At 42.6% G+C, this 22,014-nt stretch overlaps 1 protein-coding gene across 10 annotated transcripts in view; it reads left to right on the forward strand.

The window, feature by feature from the left end:
• LOC124009683 (CMP-N-acetylneuraminate-beta-1,4-galactoside alpha-2,3-sialyltransferase-like) overlaps nucleotides 1-22,014 on the forward strand; it is an 80,156-nt gene that overhangs the window by 26,838 nt on the left and 31,304 nt on the right. For 7 of the 10 annotated variants that reach the window (XM_046321747.1, XM_046321741.1, XM_046321744.1 and 4 more), the window contains 6 exons: nucleotides 1,605-1,647; nucleotides 2,873-2,965; nucleotides 8,849-8,955; nucleotides 17,099-17,162; nucleotides 17,240-17,335; nucleotides 17,544-17,730. In XM_046321747.1, the coding sequence (XP_046177703.1) occupies nucleotides 1,605-1,647; nucleotides 2,873-2,965; nucleotides 8,849-8,955; nucleotides 17,099-17,162; nucleotides 17,240-17,335; nucleotides 17,544-17,730 (590 nt within the window). Of the gene's footprint in view, nucleotides 1-1,245; nucleotides 1,282-1,604; nucleotides 1,648-2,872; nucleotides 2,966-8,848; nucleotides 8,956-17,098; nucleotides 17,163-17,239; nucleotides 17,336-17,543; nucleotides 17,731-22,014 lie in introns of those variants that run through there. The other 3 variants (XM_046321745.1, XM_046321749.1, XM_046321750.1) reach the window with 2 other exon arrangements.

Here is a 22,014-nt window from a genome sequence, read left to right on the forward strand (position 1 = left end):
CTCTCTCTCTCTCTCTCTCTCCTCTAGCATCCCCCTGAAAGTGTAGCACAACCACAGGAGTGGTGAGAACTACTTCCCTTTCACCCTTTTCACCCCAATTGCTAATTGTATTGTTTTGATGAGGTGTCATTTATGTAACAGGCATGTTTTGAAATGGCTGTCCTTTCATGTTTTTTGCATCACATATATAACCTATAGTATTTACTGGCTTCATCACATATATAGCCTATAGTATTTACTGGCTTCATCACATATATAACCTATAGTATTTACTGGCTTCATCACATATATAACCTATAGTATTTACTGGCTTCATCACATATATAGCCTATAGTATTTACTGGCTTCATCACATATATAGCCTATAGTATTTACTGGCTTCATCACATATATAGCCTATAGTATTTACTGGCTTCATCACATATATAACCTATAGTATTTACTGGCTTCATCACATATATAACCTATAGTATTTACTGGCTTCATCACATATATAGCCTATAGTATTTACTGGCTTCATCACATAGATAACCTATAGTATTTACTGGCTTCATCACATATATAACCTATAGTATTTACTGGCTTCATCACATAGATAACCTATAGTATTTACTGGCTTCATCACATATATAGCCTATAGTATTTACTGGCTTCATCACATATATAACCTATAGTATTTACTGGCTTCATCACATATATAACCTATAGTATTTACTGGCTTCATCACATATATAGCCTATAGCATTTACTGGCTTCATCACATATATAACCTATAGTATTTACTGGCTTCATCGGAAGATGCTGTTCAGTTGTGAGTAATGGTAAAGATATGGATAATTGCGGAACTTTTAGAGCTTCACTAGTAACGTACTCTTAAGTCTTTGCGGTATTTTACAGAGACATGGCAAAATGTCAATACTTCAGTAGCAGTTGGTTCCAGAGACCTGGGGCATTCTGTAGACCTAACGGTTTGACAGAATGACATATAAACTAAGTCGGCATGCCTCGTAGTAGATTGCCGTCATGCCGAGTCACGTCCAGGTCACAATGCTGGATACGTGTGTACACAAACGGACTGAAGTGGAATTCAAATAACTGTCTTGCGGAATTAATTTCCATGTTGAAGGACACACTATGACTAAGCTGTTAACAGTTTTCTCTTGTCTCAGGGGAAAACAGCAGGTAGATCTTTTTAAAGGCACATTTGGCTTGTGCTTCTAACCGCCAACTACGCTTGAAACGGCACTTGTGGACCCGACCCCACACGCTTCTCCTCCATAGGTGAACCACAACTGCTGTTTTAACTTGTCATTTGTACTTGAACCTCGGCGAGAATGTTTTTGGCTGGCTTTCCTTAACACCCCCCGCTTGTTTGACCGGCCGCAAAAAAAACACTCTCTAACCCTAATGCTTTCAACCAAGTGTTTTGCTTTTCTTTTCTTTTTTTCTTTATGAAAATGCACAGGCTGTTTACTTGGCGAGAGATGTACAACTACATTCAACATGAGGATGGATGATCACTCTGTCTCCCGTGTATGGGACGAGTCCTAGTTCACAAGCCGTTTTGACTCCTGTTTGTTAATTTCAGTTGTCTCTTTTTCTAGTGTATGATAAGCAGGGCTTTCTGCTGAAGCTGGATGGACAGTTGTAAGTAAAACAAGTACAATTTTATCATTTTAAACCAATAGGGTTTGGTTACTCATCTCCAATTGATTGTTGTAGTTGGTTGTCCGAGGCTATTTTTTTAAAGGAATGGACTTAGCTATAACCAAGACGTCTCCCCTCATAAGAATGGGCTATATTCAGTTTGAACAAAAACAAATCAGAAACTGAACTGGAGATGGTATCCTGAATATTAGTTGTATTCTTAGATTGACTCTGGTTCTTAGATTTGCACGTAGCCCAATAGATGTAATCATTGGGATAATTAATCAAATGTGACATTGAATTTGTTATTTATTAATCTCACATCCATCAATCCATTCAAATAAACATTCATTGGGATTATTTTGCCCAATTTGACACCAAGCAGGTGTGCTGGGTTGAGTTGTAATGGCCATATGAATCTCTATATGGCTTAATGAGTGTAAAGGTTTGTTTGTGGGTTAAATGGAGGTGCTGGTTCTGGCTTATATGCAAACTTGTGTCATTTTATTTTGTTGGCGTGAGAGCTCAGCTATGTTTGCACTCCCACTGTAAACTTTCATAGGAGGCCCCAGTCCCTCGTCCCCTAGCTCACAGGCCATGTTCTCATCATCACGCCGGCCTCTGAGGGCATATCTGCCCTCACCATATATTCACACTATAAGCACAACTTCAGGAGAAGGGTTATGCTGGTTCTTATCTGGGGCTGCTAATACAACTGCCTACAGCAGTGGTCACCAATTTTGATCACTCCCTCTGACTTAGCAAAGATAGCACGTCAGCAAGAGACCCCAGTCCACTCCAGCTACAGCCTGTCCATCCACGCCCCTCTCCCCTGCCATACCCTCCCATCTTATCAACACTGACTTGGTGTGTGACAGATAGGCCTCCCATAACGCTGGGACCTCCCTCCTTTCCCCCTGTTTATTTGAACTAGTCTCATGCCATATAGCAGGTAATTAATGAGTATGATCGCAGTGAGGAGGAGATACAAGGGGCTGGTTTGAACTTGAGCTTCTTAGTCCCTACTTTACCTTTTTAAATCGGACAGGAACAGCATAGGACGGGCTTAAGGGGGCATATCAAACTGTTTTTAGTTCTGTCTTCCAGGGAGATCTTTGTCTAAATTGGATTATGTGTAGAAGTGCAAACACTGCTTGTTATCATGTCACGTTGTTCTCAGTCTCATCTAATCCCCTTTATCCTCCCCTCTTGGCGCCACTTACAGGCCAGCGGAGTTGGCGTACAAGTATGGCAACCTCAGCGAAGGAGTTTGCAAGCCGGGCTACGCAGCGGCCAAGATGACCGCCATCTATCCAAAGTGAGCAAAACTCCTTCTGTTCTCGCTTCAGGGATTGATTAGTCATTGGGTGCATCTCAAGAGTCTTAAGAAGCTTCCTCTCCTTGTCTCCACCCCTTTTGTAGTTTGCACTGACTTGAAAACTTGGGGCGGCAGGTAACCTAGTGGTTAGAGCGTTGGGCCAGATCGAATCCCCCGAGCTGGCAAGGTAAAGGTCTGTTGTTCTGCCTCCGAACAAGGCAGTTAACCCACTGTTCCTAGGCCGTCAATGTAAATAAGAATTTGTTCTTAACTGACTTGCCTGGTTAAATAAAGCTTAAACTAAAAAAAAAAAGAAAAGGTTGTAAGATCAAGGCAAATTCACAGTAGGCATATGCCATAGTTCAGTTCAGTTCAGTGGAGATGGAAAGACAGCCACTCTAGACTATTGAGACGCTCCCTGGAGACGTTATGTCATTACTCCAGCCCGCATGGCCTACGGGGAACGGCTCGTAATATAAAAGCCCCACATTTCCACACAATCTTTTAGTTTTCAGTCATGTTTCATTCATTCATTTCCTCACCACAAACTTCATACCATTTCCCCGTCAGCCCACTGAACACAAAAGCATCTCTGTTGGGACAGCGTAACCCCCCCCATCCTCTCCCCATTTGAAATGGTCACCAGCGGTGCCTCAGAGGCTTATTGTCGGAGGGGCACCGACTTCCTGTCCAGGAGGGCATGACTCATCACTTCCTCCTTCAAACACAATCCACGGAACACTTGACGGCCCTCTGTGATGTCACTGGGCCTTTGATGCCATCCCTCCACCCTTCTCTCCAGCCATAGGTCATTATTCCATGAGGCCTCATCAGCTATGGCCAATAGAGGAACATTTTCCACATAGCAGAAGATTTTTTTCCAAGGCATTTTACTCAGCTGCTCCTAAACATGGAAGATGGGGACTCCATCTTAACATACGATGAGGTTGTGTTGATGTATAGTCTGTGAAATGATGGCTAATAGTGTCTCGTATTGATTGCTCATATTCGCTTAGACCAGCAATGACTGTGACAGCTTTATTAAAGATATCCTGATTTGTGTGTTATACTTTCTGAACAGAAAAGACTGGCAAACCAAAAGGGGCCGTTGAGGCGTTACACAAATAGGCTTTATGATTATTATGAGAGAAAAGGGCTTACTTGGAAGAGCTGCGTTGGGGCTCTGCTAAATTAGAGCAGTCGTTAAAAAAGCCCCCTGGTTTCCAGGGAACTGCCCTCCCAACTAGGAGGCTGTGTGTTAACGATGTCTCCCAACCACTTCCTCTAATCAGCCACACGTTTTCAGATCAAAGTTCCCTACAACAGAGAGCACCTGCTTGGGACTGCATTGATTACTACCATGTTCACTTCAGTCACACACAGTTCAATTAGCACTATTAATGGCTTAGAGTGACAAAGTTGGGTGTATCTGTTAGATGTCCTAGAGTTTGAGGTTTGTCATGTGTGATTGGGGAAAGCAAAACGTGATTGGTCGTACATGACATGTACAAACACAGATGCCAAACGGCTTGACTTTTTCCCCCAAAAAATTGTTACAGCCTGAATTCAAAATGGGTTAAATATTTTTTCTCATCCGTCTACACAAAATACCACACATTTTTTAACATTCACACCTGTGATTCAATACACCTTTGGCAGCGATTGCAGCTGTGAGTCTTTCTGGGTATGTCTCTAACAGCTTTGCACACCTGGATTGTTTAATATTAGAACAATATTCTTTTGAAAATTCGTGCTCTGTCAAGTTGGTTATTGATCATTGCTAGACAATTGTTTTCAAGTCTTCCTATAGATTTCCAAGACAATTTAAGTTTAAACTTTAACTTAGCCACTCAGTAACATTCAATGTGGTCTTGATGAGCAACTCTAGTGTATATTTGGCCTTGTTTTAAGTTATTGTTCTGCAAATTCATTTCCCAGTGGAAAGCAAACTCCATTCTGTTTATTTTTTATCTCTCTGGTCCTTAACGATTACAAGCATACCCATACCATGATGCAGCCACCACTATGCTTGAAACCATGGAGTGTGTTACTCAGTAATGTGTTGTATTGGATTTGCCACAAATCATTTTTTTGTCCTGAATACAAAGTGTCAGTGACACAAAATCTTAATTTAATCCATTTTAAATTCAGGCTGTTACACAAAAACATGTTAACAAAATCAAGGGGTGTGAATACTTTCTAAAGGCACTGTATGTCTGTAAACGGCTACCTCTTGGCCACTTTTCCATGTCAGGCCACTCTCATAGAGGAGTGGCAACCCCAGCTCTGTTATCCAGATCTGAATCCCATCTTTGGTTTCTTATGGCCAAATTGGATAATAATGCATGTAAAGATGTAGCCAGCATTTTATTTTTGGTAAATTACATTTTGGCATAAATTAATTTAGTCTGTAGTAAAAACAACTGATGGTTATTTACTTGCCCAGATCCCTTAACCTCCTGAATTTGAGGTCCCTCCCTAATCATCTCCATCCTCCATGTTTGTCCTCTTCCAAAAGGCCCTGCCCAGTGGAATCCAATTTATTTTCAACGCTTCCCCTCCCCTCACGCCAAACTGTTTGTATTGGAGCTCTAAATCAAGTGTTGGCGGTGAACTTGGGCGGCGCGGTTATGAAAATATGGCCCCCAGTGAGAGGAAATGAGCACAATGTGCCCGGGCCTCCTGTTTTGGGAGCACTCTCTCTTTAAGACAAGCAAACTATCCACTGTCTGTCCATCCATAGGCTAGGAGACTCTTGACAGTCCAAGTTATTTAATGCCCGGCTCGGCCCCTGAAGCCACACGTTAATGAGTCGGGGTTTGTTTTGGCAAGGGTCTTTGCCCGTCTGTTTCTGTCAGGTGATGTGTGGAGAGAGAGCCAGACATGACTGTTTACTCTTTCTTTCTTGGGTGCATCAAGTGCAATTAAGGAGTTTGGAGTGGCTCCTCTTGTAAACAGTGTTTGCTCATTTGAGTTCAGACACGATTAGTAGGATGTGAAGTTTGCTGACCTGATAGCGGAATCGGATTCCTTTGGTGTTAGTAGCCATCTTGACTGGGAGCACTGTGGGCAGCCGTAACTAGTTGTTCGTTAAGACAACCCGTGGATGTAGACGCAGCCCCCCTGGGGGTTAGCCTAGTGAAGCCAGCCTGAGTTCCTCCTCTAGATGTTGTTGTGGTTTGCATCCCAGGCCTGTGTGAGTTGTAGAGAAAGTCTTGTTGCTGTCAGTGTAAACACCACGGGGACCTCGCTGTGTAATCACAGCGAACTAGTAGTCTCACACACTAACACTCGCTCTCACATTGGTCCTCTATGCTGTGTAGGTTTTCATAGGATGCAAAAAGATTTTCCTTGTAAGTACTTAAAATGGGCTTACAATATAGTATAGCATGTCATGTTTATCCATACACATTTTTATGACTAGAATCACTTCAATCTAATCTGATGACTTTTCTACCACAACCACATTTTTCAAAAGAGCTACTAATCATACAAATAATTTCTCCACAAGAATCACTTATGACATATAAACCGTCCTAGAACCTAATACCCTTGTTTAAACCCCAATCTGCGAGCGTGTTGTGAGTACCTTAAGTGCGAGCTGTAAAAGCGGAGCGTTGGAGGCGCAGGCTTGTTAAACGAGGACCCTGGTGCTCTCCCCAGCGAGACAGCGGGTCATAAAAACAGACATCCATCGTCCGGCCACACTTCCAGAAGCAGCACGTGCAGCCCGGGTCTGAGGCCTGACCAGGGGAAGTGGCTCTTTTTTTATTTGAGTGGAGTGCTTTATCAAATAGTGGTTGGCGTAGGAGAACTTTGTTCGTGCGCCGGCTGTTTCTGCAAACATTACCAATCAACACTGCCTGCTTTAATTTCCTCAACATCCCTTCCCAAATCGTCTGGGACAGATAAACACTGACATCAATACATTGTCAGGACATGTATACCCAGACTGTGTCAAGAATGGTTTCGGCCTTTCCTGGGAAGAAACATTGTTGATAAGAGTACATGTAGCAGACTTGTTCTCTATTTTCCTCTCTTCCTTGAGTCAACCCATTTTGCACCCTGTGTGAACGGGATGGGTTCGGTGAATGGGGGGAGTGGAAAAGTGGGATGACGCGGTTAGATTGATGAGTGGAACAAACGTCTCCTCTTACGGCCCAGTGTCTTTAACTCCTGGCGAGGAATTAACACCAGAGCCCCAGGGTCACGGTAGAGTTAAGTGGGGGCCATGGGCTTCTTTGGGTGGAAGAAACGCTTTTAGAAAGAAACTGTCAGCTTCTAAGTTAGTGTCCAGAGAGACATCAGGGTTGTGCACCCCCAGACCCACGTACTCTGCTTGATAACTCACTCACCTGTGTATTGGGTTATCAGGTAAACTCTGTTGCTCATTGGCAAGTCTCAATTCAACTTGATGAACACCGCAATCGATCTATGGTGAATCTCTCACTAAATATCTGGCGCAGGGCTCACTGTTGAACTCTGCATCTAGAAATGAGAGGACATCGCAACACAGTAGGCATATTTTGGTTAAATTGAGTCATGCTGGATTCCTCATGAGTTGACAGACAAACTGTTTTACAAGTTTTATATTATTTGACTTCAATTAAATGCAGTCTCAAATGGCCGCCTGCCCTTTTTAATAGCCGTGCACACATTTCAGCAAATAAACACGTTTTCAAATAAACGCTGGGTATAAAATAATTATTTACGAGGTTACAATGAACACGGCTCTGATATTCCCACGGCCATGTGCATTAAACATGTATTTTTTATTCTGTCATTGTTACTAGCTGTTGCGTCCCTGTCCCTAATCTTTTTTTTTTCTCGGGCTCTCCATGGTGCTGAAGAGCAAAATCAGGTGTATGATAGTCTGCAGCCTAGTCTGCACGTCTGATCTGTGATGGATTTGTTGTTATAATGTTTATACAGGTCATATGGGGTCACAGTGTGGTAGTCTTTTCAACATTTTATTGAACAAAAGCTGTGTGCATCATTAGCGGGACGCCGGTGAAATTGGAGGGTGCAATTTCCGGTGAAATTGGAGGGCGCGCAGTTCACATAAATAATCGTAATATTAAACATTCATGAACATAGTCTTATATCATTTAAAAGCTTAAATTCCTGTTAATCTAACTGCTTTGTCAGATTTCAAAGAGGCTTTACTGCAAAAACATACCATGCGTTTGTCTGAGGACAGCGCCCCACATCAACATGTTTTTTTTAACCAGCACAGGCTTAACAAAATGACAAATAGCGATTTTAAATAAATCACTTACTTTTGAATATCTTCCTCTGTTTGCAATCCCAAGGGTCCCAGCTACAACATGAATGGTCGTTTTGTTAGATAAAATCTTTTATATCCCAAAACGTCAGTTTAATTGGCGCCATCGATTTCTGTTATCCACTCGTTCAACATGCAGACAAAGGAGTCAGAAAAGCTAAACTTCATCCAAACAAGTCAAACAAAGTTTCTATCCAGTCCTCAGGTACTCTAAAATGTAAATAAACTATAATATTTAATACGGAAAGTAGTATGTTCAATAGGAAACTAAAATTAGTAGCCGAACGCCCTCCTCCGAGACCCATAAATAATACATCTTCGGATTTCCGCCTGCCATATCAATTCTATTATACTCTCCAGACATTATTTTAACCGTTTTAGAAACTTCAGTGTTTTCTAGCCAATGCTACCAATGCATATCCTGGCTTCTGGGCCTGAGTAACAGGCGCTAGACCCTATCCCTAAGAGGTTTTAGGTAAATCGACGCTTGGCTGAAATAGGAGCCCGTCTCTAATAAGTGCTGTTTATCTTCAGCGATTTAAAATGCCAGGCTATTTATTGAAGTTTTACAGTAATCCCTCCTTCTCTTCTTTCTACTGTTCTTCTCACAGGTTCATGAAGCCAGCTCCCATGTTTCTCGACCGGAACTTCAAGCGGCTGGCCAAAGTCCGCAATTACTTGCCTCCATTTGGATTCAAAACCCAAGGTAAGACAAATTGTGCTTTTAGCATTAAGACAGATTTGATTATTTCATGTATCTCATTGATGGCAATGGGTGTGTCATTAACTTGTCATGGTGGTTTTGGAACTGTGTATAGATGATGATTTGGGCTTGATAGGTAAGCTAAAGAGAAGAGGGTGCCAGAGCTCTACCATCCTTATCACCACGGGCCAGTTAGTGCATCTTCACGCTTTGTGATAGAGCTGGCAGAACATCCCCCCTGGCCTACTTGGGTTGATCTCACGCTTCTCCTGTCATGCTCTCTGATGGTTACACACACTGCCACTGACTGTGCCATTGCCTGGGTAGAGGGTGAGAATGGGATGCTTGGATATTACAGGACGGTTCTTGCTACGGCAACATCTAGACAGTGAGACAACACTTCAGTTTCTCTGAACTAAGACAACGTCGTCACAAATCTGAGACCAGCGCCGTTGCTAACTTGCATAGCCGGTTCCATCGTTGAAAAGAGTTATGGGATATTAGGATCCCGTTGTCTCAACATAGCTTTGCTTCTATGGGTACACTCGTAATGGCTGCCAGTCCACCCATTATGCCGTCATTGACTTGAATGGGGACTCCTGTTTTATTTATTAATTCATTTTTTTTGTCAGCTTTTATTTTATAAATGGCCCTCACTACATATTCGTCGACAGACCCACTGGCTCCAGGTCATCTACAAGTCCATGCTAGGTAAAGCTCCGCCTTATCTCAGTTCACTGGTCACGATGGCAACACCCATCCGTAGCACGCGCTCCAGCAGGTGTATCTCACTGATCATCCCTAAAGCCAACACCTCATTCGGCCGCCTTTCGTTCCAGTACTCTGCTGCCTGTGATTGGAACGAACTGCAAAAATCGCTGAAGTTGGAGACTTTTATCTCCCTCACCAACTTCAAACATCAGCTATCCGAGCAGCTAACCGATCGCTGCAGCTGTACATAGTCTATTGGTAAATAGCCCACCCATTTTCACCTACCTCATCCCCATACTGTTTTTATACTGTTTTTTATTTATTTACTTTTCTGCTCTTTTGCACACCAATATCTCTACCTGTACATGACCATCTGATCATTTATCACTCCAGTGTTAATCTGCAAAATTGTATTATTCGCCTACCTCCTCATGCCTTTTGCACACATTGTATATAGACTGCCCATTTTTTTTCCTACTGTGTTATTGACTTGTTAATTGTTTACTCCATGTGTAACTCTGGGTTGTCTGTTCACACTGCTATGCTTTATTTTGGCCAGGTCGCAGTTGCAAATGAGAACTTGTTCTCAACTAGCCTACCTGGTTAAATAAAGGTGAAATAAATAAAAATAAATAAAAAATAAACATTACAAAAGACAACAATTACATCACACCTGCCCAGACCCGCTAGCACACACCTCCATCACCAACGCCCGCATCACTTTTCGCCACATGGTCTGAAACTGCACCATTTTATTACTCTCCTTAGCCCACGCACTTTCAAAATTTAAATAATTAATCCTTAGATTTATCCATTGTTATTGATGGCAGATTAATTTCCGCAGTTTTAGTATTAAAAAAAAACATTTGAGAAGAGAATTGTCAAATCCATCGGGTATCTCACTACACCCCCATATGCCATGTCTTGAAATATGCAGACAGATGGCTTAAAAGTAGGTTTACATTGTAGTATTTCTGACAGCCAACTTTTTAGTGCCGCCCTCCGGACTTAATAGCATTCCCAGAAAGCAAAATTCCACCTATCCACATCTCAATACGGGTTTAGGTAGCTCACTGACGGGTCCGTCAACAATCTATGCATTTTACGAATCAAACATGAGCACATCATGCGATCGGAATTGGGAAGATAAGATGGAGCATGATTTCAGGCTACTCTATCATTCAATTTCCAACACTTAGGAGCGAAGTGCATGTAAAGGTACACTGAATGTTACCTTTGTGCTCTGGCAAGAGCCCTCTACCCCACACTCGCATGCTGGTTTTCAAAGGCAAATGCGCTACACCTGGTTTCTGTTTTCTCCACGGTTTGTGACTGCAGTGGGGTTTCCCTTTGAGCTGTATTCATGTGGAGAGGTGATACGTGTGGACCTTGAATAGAACTCCACAAAGGATTCCAAATTAGGAGCAAAAAAATAGAAACCTTGAAAATAAAAGTTTATTTGTACTTTCTTTTGCGGCCAAGCAGCCTTGTTTGCTAGACTTAGAAACACAGGGGAAACCTCCATCCTTCATGTGGTTTCTGGCCTCTCCATCATACTATAAGCAAGCATGGGGGGGCGGTTTTTTCACACAGACCTTTTTGACATCTGGACCTATATATTGGTATAAGCTTTTGGATTGCCTAAACCAGGTATTCCCAAACTGGGGGGTACGCGCAATGCCGTCGGGGGGTACACCAAATAAAAATGTGATTCACATGTAAAATATATTTTTTATCACATTTTCAAACAGTTCATTTATATATATTTTTCTCTCACCTGAGTAGCCTCGTTTCACTGCCAAAAATAAAATTGAACCATCTAGTGTTTAGCGAAATAACAACACAATGTCAAATACAGGTAGCCTAGTCAAATAATATACATCCAATCACATTAACCATTACTCCCTCACGGGAATTCCACTTAACGGTCTGTATGTAGCTAAACGTAGCTGCCGCTCATGTTGGTATCTGTACTGATGGCGCAAAAGCCATGACAGGGTGACATAGTGGAGTGGTAACGCAGGTGCAAGCAGTTGCTCCCGACGCCACTTGGGTACACTGCAGCGTCCACCGAGAGGCTCTTGCTACCAAGGGAATGCCTGACAGCTTGAAAGACATTTTGGACACTACAGTGAAAATGGTTAACTTTGTTAGAACAAGGCCCCTGAACTCTCGTGTATTTTCTGCACGATGCAGTGATATGAGCAGTGACCATGTAATGCTTTTACCACCTACAGAAGTGTGCTGGTTATCACAGGGCAAAGTATTAACACATATTTTTGAATTGGGAGACGAGCTTAAAGTTTTCTTTACTGACCATTTTCACTTGTCTGTCTGCTTGCATGATGACGAGTTTCTCACACGACTGGCCTATCTGGGTGATGTTTTTTCTCAGCTGAATGCTCTGAATCAAAATTGAGGCTATGATTAAGAAGTTGGAGCTCTTCTCTGTCTGCATTAACAAGGACAACACACAGGTCTTTCCATCATTGTATGATGTTTTTGTGTGCAAATGAACTCAAGCTTAAGGACAATGTCAAATGTGATATAGCGAAGCACCTGAGTTTGGTGTGCAATTATGCAGGTACTTTCCTGAAAAGGATGACACAAGCAAACAACTGGATTTGTTATCTCTTTCATGCCCTGCCTCCAGTCCACTTATCGATATCTGAACAAAAGAGCCTCAATGAAATTGTAACAAGCGGTTCTGTGGAAATGTAATCAGAAGCCACTGCCAGATTTCTGGATTGGGCTGCGCTCAGAGTATCCTGCTGTGGAAAATCGCACTGGTAAGACACTGATGCCCTTTGCAACCACATACCTATGTGAGAGTGGATTCTCGGCCTTCACTAGCATAAACTAAATACAGGCACAGACTGTTTGTGGAAAATGATTTAGACTGACTCCAATACAACCCAACATTGCGGAGTTAACCTACCGGTCAAAAGTTTTAGTACACCTACTCATTGAATGGTTTTTCTTTATTTTTACTATATTCTACATTGTATAATAATAGTGAAGACATCAGAACTATGATATAACACATATGGAATGATGTAGTAACCAAAAAAGTGTTCAACAAATCAGAATATTTTTGAGGTTCTTCAAATAGCCACCCTTTGCCTTGATGACAGCTCTGCACACTCTTGGCATTCTCTCAACCAGCTTCATTAGGTAGTCACCTGGAATGTATTTTAATTAGCAGGTGTGCCTTAGAATTTTAAGTACATATCATGGCAAGAACAGCTCAAATAAGCAAAGAGAAACAACAGTGCATCATTACTTTAAGACATGAAGGTCAGTCATTGCGGAAAATGTCAAAATTGGTTGAGTCAAGAAACACGAGCAATGGACATTAGACCGGTGGAAATGCGTCCTTTGGTCTGGAGTCCAAATTGAGATTTTTGTGAGACGTGGTGTGGGTGAACGCATGATCTCTGTATGTTTATTTTCCACCGTAAAGCATGGAGGAGGAGGTGGTGCTATGGTGTGATGGTGCTTTGCTGGTGACACTCTTTGATTTATTTAGAATTCAAGACACACTTAACCAGCATGGCTACCACAGCATTCTGCAGCGATACGCCATCCCATCTGGTTTGCGCTTAGTGGGACTGCTTTGCTGGTGACACTGTCTGTGATTTATTTAGAATTCAAGTCACACTTAACCAGCATGGCTTTCACAGCATTCTGCAAAGATACGCCATCCAGGCTGTGTAGGGGCTATTTTACCAAGGAGAGGGATGGAGTGCTGCATCAGATGGCCTGGCCTCCACAATCCCCGACCTCAACCAAATTGAGATGGTTTGGCATGAGTCGGACCGCAGAGTGAAGGAAAAGCAGCCAGCAAGTGCTCAGTATATGTGTGAACTCCTTCAAGACTGTTGGAAAAGCATTCCAGATGAAGCTGGTTGAGAGAATGCCAAGCGTGTGCAACGCTGTCAAGGCAAAGGGTAAAGCTTTTAAATAATCTCAAGTACAACATATATTTTGATTTGTTTAACACTTTTTTTGCTTACTACATGTGTTATTTCATTGTTTTGATGTCTTCACTATTATTCTACAATGTAGAAGTAAAAATAAAGAGAAACCATTGAATGAGTAGGTGTTCTAAAACTTTTTACCGGTAGTGTATGTGCGTCCTTTCAAGCACACCCTTCTCATTAACCTGTGGTAAGTTACTCAACATTTTCGATGAACAAATAAGGTTTTATATGTAAGATGATAAACTAAAGAGCAAAATTATTGATATTTTTTATTTGTGCCCTGGTCCTGTAAGAGCTCTTTGTCTCTTCCCATGAGCCGGGTTGTGACAAACTCCCACTCATTCTATTGTTTAATAAATGTATCAGATAGTGTGTGTGCGTGTGGCAGGCTTACAATGGTGGCAAAAAAACAACATTTGAGAGTGCGCTGACCCTGGTGCTAGAGGGGGTACGCAGCTGGAGGTTGAATGTTTGAAGGGGTACGGGACTATAAGTTTGGGAACCACTGGCCTAGACCAACTGAGCAGACCATAATGTTCTCTCTAAAAGACACCTAGAATAGATACAGTGGGGCAAAAAAGTATTTAGTCAGCCACCAATTGTTCAAGTTCTCACACTTAAAAAGATGAGGCCTGTAATTTTCATCATAGGTACACTTCAATGACAGACAAAATGAGAAAAAATAATCCAGAAAATCACATTGTAGGATTTTTTATGAATTTATTTGCAAATGATGGTGGAAAATAAGTATTTGGTTAATAACAAAAGTTTATCTCAATACTGTGTTACATACCCTTTGTTGGCAATGACAGAGGTCAAACGTTTTCTGTATGTCTTCACAAGGTTCACACACTGTTGCTGGTATTTTGGACCATTCCTCCTTGCAGATCTCCTCTAGAGCAGTGATGTTTTGGGGCTGTTGCTGGGCAACATGGACTTTCAACTCCCTCCATAGATTGTCTATTGGGTTGAGATCTGGAGACTGGCTAGGCCTCTCCAGGACCTTGAAATGCTTCTTACGAAGCCACTCTTTCGTTGCCCGGGCGGTGTGTTTGGGATCATTGTCATGCTGAAAGACCCAGCCACGTTTCATCTTCAATGCCCTTGCTGATGGAAGGAGGTTTTCACTCAAAATCTCACGATACATGGCCCCATTCATTCTTTCCTTTACACGGATCAGTCGTCCTGGTCCCTTTGCAGAAAAACAGCCCCAAAGCATGATGTTTCCACCCCGATGCTTCACAGTAGGTATGGTGTTCTTTGGATGCAACTCAGCATTCTTTGTCCTCCAAACACGACGAGTTGAGTTTTAACCAAAAAGTTATATTTTGGTTTCATCTGACCATAATGCATTCTCCCAATCTTCTTCTGGATCATCCAAATGCTCTCTAGCAAACTTCAGACGGGCCTGGACATGTACTGGCTTAAGCAGGGGGACACGTCTGGCACAGCAGGATTTGAGTCCCTGGCGGCGTAGTGTGTTTGTTACTTTGGCCCCAGCTCTCTGCAGATCATTCACTAGATCCCCCCGTGTGGTTCTGGGATTTTTGCTCACCGTTCTTGTGATCATTTTGACCCCACGGGGTGAGATCTTGCGTGGAGCCCCAGATCGAGGGAGATTATCAGTGGTCTTGTATGTCTTCCATTTCCTAATAATTGCTCCCACAGTTGATTTCTTCAAACCAAGCAGTCTACCCAGCCTAGTGCAGGTCTACAATTTTGTTTATGGTGTCCTTTGACAGCTCTTTGGTCTTGGCCATAGTGGAGTTTGGAGTGTGACTGTTTGAGGTTGTGGACAGGTGTCTTTTATACTGATAACAAGTTCAAACAGGTGCCATTTAATACAGGTAACGAGTGGAGGACAGAGGAGCCTCTTAAAGGAGTTACAGGTCTGTGAGAACCAGAAATCTTGCTTCTTTGTAGGTGACCAAATACTTATTTTTTTTCACCATAATTTGCAAATAATTAAATTAAAAATCCTACAATGTGATTTTCTGGATTTCTTTCTCTCATTTTGTCTGTCATAATTGAAGTGTACCTATGATGGAAACTACAGGCCTCTCTCATCTTTTTAAGTGGGAAAACATGCACAATTGGTGGCTGACTAAATACTTTTTTCCCCCACTGTAGCTGTATTATAAAGTTTAGATATGTCTGGCTTGGGTGCAGTTTTGCTCTTTGGAAATCCCTAATGATTCAATAAGCATTGTATGTTTGCATGTATTTCTTCATGTTCGACAGACCAGTCTCACTTGTCTCCCTTTACCTTGTGTAAGCAGCACTCTGTAGCAAAACGTTGAGATCATGTTCAGTGACACCTCCAACCCGTCCTCCACATTTCAGCTGAAGATTTTCCTCGCCAGAAAAGTGTACTTCAAGACGACGGCCATTTATCTGAGCTGCCGCCTAGACATACTTGGCTGAAGTGTTTATCCTGGGTGCTCATAACAATTAGCGCAATGTCTCTCTTCGAGAAACCTGTCCCAAATTTTTTTTGGGGGGGGTTGATTTCACCCTATTGAGTCGGGTGTGGTCTGGTCCTCTGTTTATGCTGACCGGGGTGATGCTTGATGCCAGACTTCGACGCCGCGTCCAAACAATGGGCCACTGCTCATTTTGTGCTGTTTAATCACGAGGCTCGTTAGAGGGGATAAAGCTGTAGGCCTACTTACATTACTCTTCCAAGAAGCAAATGAGACGCCTACATGGGGTTGTGGTTGAGCCTAATGACATTTCATATCAGTTGTTTAACAAATAGATCCAGCACGCAACTGAAATGTGATTATACAAGCGAGTGATTCATTTGGATATTACCTTGTTGGATAAATTGGACACACAACCTAGATATAAATCCCGATCTATGGTAGACCTATGACTAATATGAGGAGGAAAAAGTCAAGAGGTGCTAGTGGGCTGTGTGGGGGTGGGGGAGCGAAGACAAATGTGTCTTAAACACCAGAGTCATGACTCCACCAGAATACCCTCTGGAACATGGCAGGAATGCACGCTATGGCTAAACATCCCCGTATCTCACACCACCAGACCCAGCTCCGCGTCCACACTGAGAGAGCCCTAGCGCAGCACACTTCAACCGGGAGAATGTGCTTGTTTGAAAACGGCATTCCTCACTGAGGGGTTTTACGGGCAGCGTTTCACCCGGATTCATCCTTCCTGAAGGGGCTGATGATTTTCCAATGTTACTGTCCCCGGGCCCGTGGCTTATCCTTATCTGTAATTTTAATAAACGGTTAGGAACATTTTCTCCTCCAGACCTTCTCCCAAGGACCACCTAGCTTGCTACATTGTTTTCTGGGTGTTGAAGTCCTCGACAGTTTGTTATTAAAGAAGAGCTATTAATCCTTTTCATGAGGGGTTTTGTCTGTGACCTAGCAACAACAATGAACTGTAGTTGATATCTAAACTGTCTTTTTCTCTCCCGTTTAATTTTGCAGAAAGAATCATAGACAGTATTCTAACTGCAACAAAGAACTATGGCTTGGGTGACGTCCTTGACAGGTAATTGCCATAGGAATTAAGTAGTGCACTCGCTTGCACACACAGTTTTTAACCCCTCAGATGTTCTTCTCTTCCAGTCTTGGTTGTAAAAGATGTATTATTGTGGGCAATGGCGGTATCCTGGCCAACAAGTCTTTGGGCTCGCGCATAGATGATTACGACATTGTGGTGAGGTGAGTCTACTTCCAATGGAAGGGCAACGTGATGTCAGTTAAGAGGGTAAAGATGATAGTTCTGCTGAATGTCAGTTCCTCCTTTTGAACTCTGACACTGGGTAGACTTTAATGGACTTGGTGTTTGGTAGCCTGGGTGCCAGCCGCAGATTGTTGTGATGTCAACACACAATGTATTCACCCCATAGCATTTCTTCTCTAACCGCAGGTTGAACGAGGCTCCTGTGACTGGTTTCGGCAAGGACGTGGGCACCAAGACCACCATGCGCATCACCTACCCTGAGGGGGCCATTCAGAAGCCTGAGCGCTACGAAAAGGACTCGCTATTCGTCTTCTCCGCCTTCAAACCGCTGGACTTCAAGTGGCTCAGACAAATGGTCTTCAAAGAGAAACTGGTGAGGCATACCTCAAAGCTGACTGTTACTTTTTTAAATTTACATTTGGACCGCTACGAAAAAGTGAGTTGGTCATGTTTGTTAGTGGTTGGGTGCACTTCAGCTGCCCTGAAAGAGTATGCTTTCTTCTGCAAAATGTCCAGTCCCACCATCTTTCTAGGTCTCTTCCATTGCTTCTCCATCTATCATAACATTAAGCCACATAAACGTGAATCTCACTGGATGTTTTTGATAGTTTGAGTGCTTTCTGTGGCACCACGTGACCAGTGGTGTTTTAGAAAAGCCATTATGGTCATAGACACTATACGGCATCTTCTGTTGCAGTCATTTGCTCGTCTTGTGACATTTACTAGATGTGGATATTATGGGTTCTCACAATACTTTCCCATTTCCTCATGGTTACGAAAAATAGGGTTTAAATTGTGCTTGATTGAGAAACCAATCTGAGCAAATGTTCTCTCCACTTTTCATTCTGCCCCGGTGAGAAATAAAACACGATTTTCCCATTTAAGGACCTTTGTCCTTTCTTTTGACGAGCCACTGACTGCCATGCTTGAGTGACAGCCTGCGAATTGGCCTCTTAATCCGAGGGTCTGGCTGACTGAATGAGCTTTTCCTTATCTCTGCCAGGGAGGACGGCAGACAATCCTGTATCGCTGAAAGAGCTTGCACAAGCACTCTCGTCAGTCTGCAGTTACCCTACCACAGTCAGGGTAGGTTATGCTAAATTCAAGGATATTCGCAGTCTCTCCAGATGGAGAAAAAAATTGTCTGCTGTTGAACTTGCCGGTTGAGCATTCAATTTTGGCCGTGTTGAGTTTCTCCCTATAGGGGGCTGCTAATTTTCTGAAGGGATTCTTCTGGTAAATCTGGCAATCCAGCGTATGGGGAATCCGCTTCCTATCCAGCGCAGCTGTGTGACTTTCAGGGACCAGTGGCAAGCAGGAATTTTTACTAGGTGACATTTGTCAAAATACAAGACTCTGGAGAGATAAGAGGGGTTAGGAGGAGGGAGAGAGAGAGAGGGGGTAAAACTAGGGTATGGGAGAGGGCCATAAGAATTAGGGGAAAGAGTAAAAGAGTTGGCTGTTCGATGGGGCCTTTTGAATTGAGCAGTTTTGTCTGGACTGTCAGCTGGTAAGTAGCGGGGACAGTGGAAATGGCGGACATGGAAAACATTTATCTGAGCTCTGGCTCCTCACAGATCAGCCTTAGATCTGCAGTGGAAGGAATACTTTCTCTCATTAAATAAATCACTGGTCCAAAGTCCTCGGTCTTCCATGAAGGCACTGTAGTTGGGATGCATGCACGCACACACACTTAACTCAGTCACACCAACTCACTATTTTGGCTCGAACTTGCCTCATGCAGCTCATTGTAACTCACAAACTAAATTGATTACGTTCATTTTTTTTCTCATTGATATACACACACTACCCCATAATGACAGTGAAAATATGTTTTTAGACATCTTTGCAAATGTATTGAAAGTTAAATAAAGAAGTGTTCACACCCCTGAGTTAATACTTTGTAGAAGCACATTTGGTACCGATTACAGCTGTGGATCTTTCTGGGTGAGTTCTAAGAGCTTTCCACAACTGGATTGTGCAACATTTACCCATGTATTATTTTCTAAATTCAAGCTCTGTCATTGGTTGTTGATCATTGCTAGGCAACCATTTTCAGGTCTTGCTATAGATTTTCAAGTAGATTAAAGTCCAAACTGAATCTCTACCACTCCAGAACATTCACTGTCTTCTTGGTAAGCAACTCCAATGTAGATTTGGCCTTTTTTTTAGGTTATTGTCCTGCTGAAAGGTGAATTCATCTCCTAGTGTCTGGTGGAAAGCAGACTGAACCAGGTTTTCCTCTAGGATTTTGCTTGTGTTTAGCGCCATTCCGTTTATTTTTTATCCTGAAAAACTCCCCACTATGCTTTAAAATATTGAGTGTAGTACTCATTAATGTGTTGTATTGGATTTGCCCCAAACATAACACTTTGTATTCAGGACAAAAAGTTAATGTACAGTGATGTACAGTTGAAGTTGGAAGTTTACATACACTTAACTTGTTTTTCAACCACTCCACAAATTTCTTGTTCGCAAACTATAGTTTTGGAAAGTTGGTTAGGACATCTACTTTGTGCATGCCACAAGTAATTTTTGCTACAATTGTTTACAGACAGATTATTTCAATATAATTCACTGTATCACAATTCCAGTGGGTTAGAAGTTTACATACACTAAGTTAAACAGCTTGGAAAATTCCAGAAAATGATGTCATGGCTTTAGAAGCTTCTGATTGACTCAAATGATGTCAATTAGCCTATTGGAGGTGTACCTGTGGATGTATTTCAAGGCCTACCTTGTGCCTCTTTGCTTGACATCATGGGAAAATAAATTGTAGACCTACACAAGTTTGGATCATCCTTGGGAGCAATTTCCAAAGGCCTAAAGGTACCACGTTCATCTGTACAAACAATAGTACGCAAGTATGAACACCATGGGACCACGCAGCCGTCATACCGCCTAGGAAGGAGACGTGTTCTGTCTCCTAGAGATGAATCCCAGAACAACAGCAAAGGACCTTGTGCAGATGCTGGAGGAAACGGGTACAAAAGTATCTATATCCACAGTAAAACGATTCCTATATCGACATAACCTGAAAGGCTGCTCCAAAACCGGCATATAAAAACTCACACTACGGTTTGCAACTGCACATGGGGACAAAGATCGCACTTTTTGAAGAAATGTCCTCTGGTCTGATGAAATACAAATACAACTGTTTGGCCATAATGACACTCGTTATGTTTGGAGGAAAAAGGGGGAGGCTTGCAAGCCGAAGAACTCCATTCCAACCGTGAAGCACGGAGGTGGCAGCATCATGTTGTGGGGTTGCTTTGCTGCAGGAGGGACTGGTGCACTTCACAAAATAGATGGCATCATGAGGGAGAAAAATTATGTGGATACATCTCAAGACATCAGTCAGGAAGTTAAAGCTTGGTCACATGGGTCTTCCAAATGGACAATGACCCCAAGCATACTTCCAAAGTTGTGGCAAAATGGCTTAAGGACAACAAAGTCAAGGTATTGGAGTGGCCATCACAAAGCCCTGACCTCAATCCTATAGAACGTTTGTGGTCAGAACTGAGAAAGCGTGTGCCAGCAAGGAGGCCTACCAACCTGACTCAGTTACACCAGCTCTGTCAGGAGGAATGGGCCAAAATTCACCCAACTTATTGTGGAAGGCTACCCGACACGTTTGACCCAAGTTAAACATTTTAAAGGCAATGCTACCAACTACTAATTGAGTGTATGTAAACTTCTCACCCACTGGGAATGTGATGAAAGAAATAAAAGCTGAAACAAATCATTCACTCTACTATTCTGACATTTCACATTCTTAAAATCAGTGGTGATGCTAACTGACCCTAAAAATGTCAGGAATTGTAAAAACTGAGTAAGTGTATTTGGCTAAGGTGTATGTAAACCTCCGACTTCAACTGTATGTACTGCCACTGAGCACAACAAGGCATTACAGTAGTTAAAGGGATATTTTAGGTGAGGTTACAGGTAGTTTTAACGAGCCAGTACTAACTAGCGTTACCCATAGACTTCCAGTCATTGCGCCGCTATTATGTCTTTTTAATTGAATCAATGTGAATACCTGATTGGTTGAACATCTAAATTGACGTTCCTTTTTATTTACCTGCCAAATAATAAACACGTCCAAAGAGAAACGGTTTGCCGCAACAGACGGAATGTATGCGTTCGATGCTAATCTAGCTCTAGGAGCGAACAAATCAAATCAAATCAAATTTATTTATATAGCCCTTCGTACATCAGCTGATATCTCAAAGTGCTGTACAGAAACCCAGCCTAAAACCCCAAACAGCAAACAATGCAGGTGTAAAAGCACGGTGGCTAGGAAAAACTCCCTAGAAAGGCCAAAACCTAGGAAGAAACCTAGAGAGGAACCGGGCTATGTGGGGTGGCCAGTCCTCTTCTGGCTGTGCCGGGTAGAGATTATAACAGAACATGACCAAGATGTTCAAATGTTCATAAATGACCAGCATGGTCAAATAATAATAAGGCAGAACAGTTGAAACTGGAGCAGCAGCACAGTCAGGTGGACTGGGGACAGCAAGGAGCCATCATTTCAGGTAGTCCTGGGGCACGGTCCTAGGGCTCAGGTCCTCCGAGAGAGAGAAAGAAAGAGAGAATTAGAGAGAGCATATGTGGGGTGGCCAGTCCTCTTCTGGCTGTGCCGGGTGGAGATTATAAC

This window comes from Oncorhynchus gorbuscha, linkage group LG22, assembly GCF_021184085.1.
Source record: "Oncorhynchus gorbuscha isolate QuinsamMale2020 ecotype Even-year linkage group LG22, OgorEven_v1.0, whole genome shotgun sequence".
In the NCBI taxonomy this organism is placed as follows: domain Eukaryota; kingdom Metazoa; phylum Chordata; class Actinopteri; order Salmoniformes; family Salmonidae; genus Oncorhynchus; species Oncorhynchus gorbuscha.